This window comes from Papaver somniferum, chromosome 3, assembly GCF_003573695.1.
Source record: "Papaver somniferum cultivar HN1 chromosome 3, ASM357369v1, whole genome shotgun sequence".
NCBI lineage: Eukaryota > Viridiplantae > Streptophyta > Magnoliopsida > Ranunculales > Papaveraceae > Papaver > Papaver somniferum.
Genome location: NC_039360.1, coordinates 18,005,753 through 18,009,357, shown reverse-complemented (window position 1 = coordinate 18,009,357; position 3,605 = coordinate 18,005,753). Strand labels below are relative to the sequence as shown.

Here is a 3,605-nt window from a genome sequence, read left to right as displayed (position 1 = left end):
AAATAGTACTGCGGGTCAGCCGAAGCTAACCCAAAACCTGTGTGATATTGTTGTAGATTGTTCCTGAAATGGAAACTATAGAGGATCAACCACTGCATGTTGATGTCATTAATGAAGATACTAAAGATCACTTCCAAACTGACTTGGTAGGTAACGTAATTTATGTTTTTATTAATTTTCAAGTATGTTTTATTCAAAATCATCAAGAAAACTTAGCTTTTGTAATTGTGGATATGTAGACGTGGAAAACTAAAGATGAAGCTGTTAAATGGGCTGAGGAACATGGTTGGAAAATCAATTGCGTCCTAGTTAAAGGAGACAAAGCAGAAAGGAGCGGTTTGAGATGGTTTGTGAGAGAGGCGGGAAGAAAGTAAGCAAGAAGAAAAAAGGTGAGGCGCATATTGGGAAAACCGGGAAAAAATATAAGACTAAAACAAGGAAGATAAATTGTCCCTTCAAGATCCTCTTCAATTGGAACATAAATGAAAGAGTTTTCAAATTGAATGAAGATATGGATTGCCGTCATAACCACCCACGTCCAAAGGATCTTCATGGACATTATAGAGCCGGAAGACTCAAAGATAGTGAATATACGGAGGTAGATAAAATGACACGAGCACGTATGCCACCAAGAAAAATTCTTAGCAAGTTGAAGGAGGATGATAAGAACAACAAGACTACGTTGCAACAAATCTATAACGCGAGAAGTACTTTGAGAAGAAAGGATTTCCAAGATAAGTTGGTGATGCAACAATTATTGTGGTTGGCGCAAAAGAAGAACTATGCTTGCCAAAAGAAATTGGATGAATTCGGCCATGTGACGCACCTTTTTATTGCCCATCCGGAATGCGTAAAGTTGGAGTTATACTTCCCACAAGTTCTCATATTGGATTGCACTTACAAGCCCAATAAGTATGAGATTCCCTTGATGAATGTGGTTGGTCATACGTCAACCAAGTCACCTTTCACTGTTGATTTTTTTTTTCATGATTAGTTGAAAGAAAGCTATGTTTGCGCATTGGAAAAAGTGAAGTTAATCTTTCGGTAGGATGCTCTTCCAAAGGTCATGGTAACCGACCAATAGGCGGCATTGATGTTTTCTATAAGGAAGGTATTCCCGAACGCGCAAAACTTTCTTTGTACCTTTCATTGGAATAATGTTAGGGAAAAATGCCAATGGATAATTCAACCACTCAAGTTGAAAGAGCTATAAGTGATTGCTAAATTACCGGATGGAGAACGAGAAGTGAAAAAGAAAAAAATTCAAGAATGCATATGAGGCTAATGAAAGGATGTGGGTATATTTCTCCAACGATTGGAATGCTTTGCAATGGTCAATCACCGAAGAAGTGTACGAAGAAAATGTTGCAAAAATTTCTTTGTACCTTTCATTATGGAATAATGTTAGGGAAAAATGCCAATGGATAATTCAACCACTCAAGTTGAAAGATCTATAGGTGATTGTTAAATTACAGGATGGAGAACGAGAAGTGAAAAAGAAAAAATTCAAGAATGCATATGAGGCTAATGAAAGGATGTGGGTATATTTCTCCAACGATTGGAATGCTTTGCAATGGTCAATCACCGAAGAAGTGTACGAAGAAAATGTTGCAAAACTCCTTGCGAATTGGAGCGTCAAATACCCGGAAATCATTATATATTTACGCAAGCAATTCTTGGATAATAACAAACATAGATTTGTTAGTGCATTTAAAAACCATCACAAGCACTTCTACAACCAAGCTACAAGTATGGTAGAGTCGGATCACTATCGTTTGAAGATGAATCTATTTGGGTGTGTGGACACGTTCGTCACGGTGTTTGACACAATGGAAGACTATTTCATGAGTGATGTTATAAGAATTAAAACGTTATTAGAAAAAGTCTAATGATGAAGCATGATGATCACCCGGATGATAAGTGGCTCCGGGGACTAACCCATATGGTCTCTCATTTGTGCCTTGAACTTATAATGAAGGAAGTGGATTTGATGGAAAAAATGGATGCTAACTCCCAAGAAGAGTGTGTTTGTAAAATGAGGGAAAGCATGGGACTTTTGTGTCGGCATGATCTACTTCGATACAAGGATTGAATGATACCTTTTGAGGATATTGATCCTCATTGGAAACAATTGAGTTGTGATCCCATGCCCGACGAGGACGATGATGTAGACTTTTTGGGACACACCTTATGGGAAAAGGTTAGACGAAATGTATCGTGGTATGTTCCGAGCTCAGAAACAAATCTTACGACACAACATGATGCCAATCCTCTATCCCCACACCCAACAAGGTATAAAAGAAACGGAAAAGGGGATAGAAAAAGGTAGGCCACCCTCAAAAGAAACCCGAAAAGAGAAAAGAGCAAAAGAGTATGCTCATTCCAAAACAAGGGGTCCTACCACAAGGGATCCATCCGGGGACGAGTACCATGATACTGAGTACGAAGAAGAGAAAAAGGCAATATATAAGTTAGACAAGGTGGATGAAGTGAAACTATCAAATAAACGTGGTCGACCAAGCAAGGATAAAGGTGAAACAAGTAACAAAGAAGTTAAGAATAGTGGTCCTTTATGTCCTCCCCCATTGCAAGGAGACGTCAAGCTTAAGAGTAAGATGTTTCCATCTCAACAAATGGAAACAATAAAGAGTACTCTGGTGCCCAAGCAAAAGGAGAAGAAAACCATATATGCGGATGGTAAAATGAAAGGTCCTAAAAGAGATAGTTTGGGAAAGTATTTGCGACCTACTAATATGATTTACAAAAACTACTTGCTCAACCTACCCAAAGCCATTCACGAGTATATCATATCTATGGACGATGTCGAAGGGGATGGAAACTGTGGTTTCCAAGTCACCGCGAAACAACTAGGACCTTTTAAAGATGGCAACCATCTGGTTGAGCAAGGGGACGAAGTGAATTATATAAGGAAAAGATTGTTATAAACGCTACTCCGAAACAAGGACTTCTACAAGTCAATGATGAGAGGTGGTGGAGACCATGGGTCGCACAAGAGTTCATTAGTTTTGAACGGTATTTACATGGAGATATCGTTATCAAAAGTGACCATTGGATGCAAATGCCGATATGTGGGTTTTTGATTGCAGAGACCTTCAATTGCGTTGTTGATTCTTTTACGAGGGACGGAAGTTGTTTCACCTACGCTCCTCTAATAAAACCTTGCCATGAGGATTTTAAAGATAGAAGACTTGTTATTTCATTTGTTCAAGGCTGCCATTACATCGGTCTCAAGCTTAGACCCATTTCCCAATACCTCCATTGTGTCCTTTATCCTTTTGGCCTATTCTTTAAGAAAATTACTCGATGGATTGGTGTGCAAATTACGCTACGTAGACGGAGCTTTGGAGATGTTTGCATCCACCGCTTCAATGCAGACTAATAAGTCTAACAGATGATGAGGATGAAGATGATGAAGAAGATGTTTTTGAAGATGATGAAGAAGATGTTGTAAGGTTAGGATCACCCTAATACTTAATCTAATACATTGGGTGGATATATATTCTTTTTTTTTTCATTTTGTTTTCATTGGATTCCTAGGATGTTATGGGATTATGAATGCTATATAATGTATCCTAACGCGCATT

General features: G+C 38.5%; 1 protein-coding gene across 1 annotated transcript; it reads left to right on the top strand.

The window, feature by feature from the left end:
- The first annotated feature begins 511 nt into the window (after positions 1-511).
- Positions 512-2,092, top strand: LOC113359077. The gene is made up of 3 exons (XM_026602768.1): positions 512-937; positions 1,476-1,795; positions 1,879-2,092. The coding sequence occupies exons 1-3, from the start codon at positions 512-514 to the stop codon at positions 2,090-2,092; spliced, it is 960 nt and encodes a 319-aa protein (XP_026458553.1).
- Positions 2,093-3,605: the final 1,513 nt, after the last annotated feature.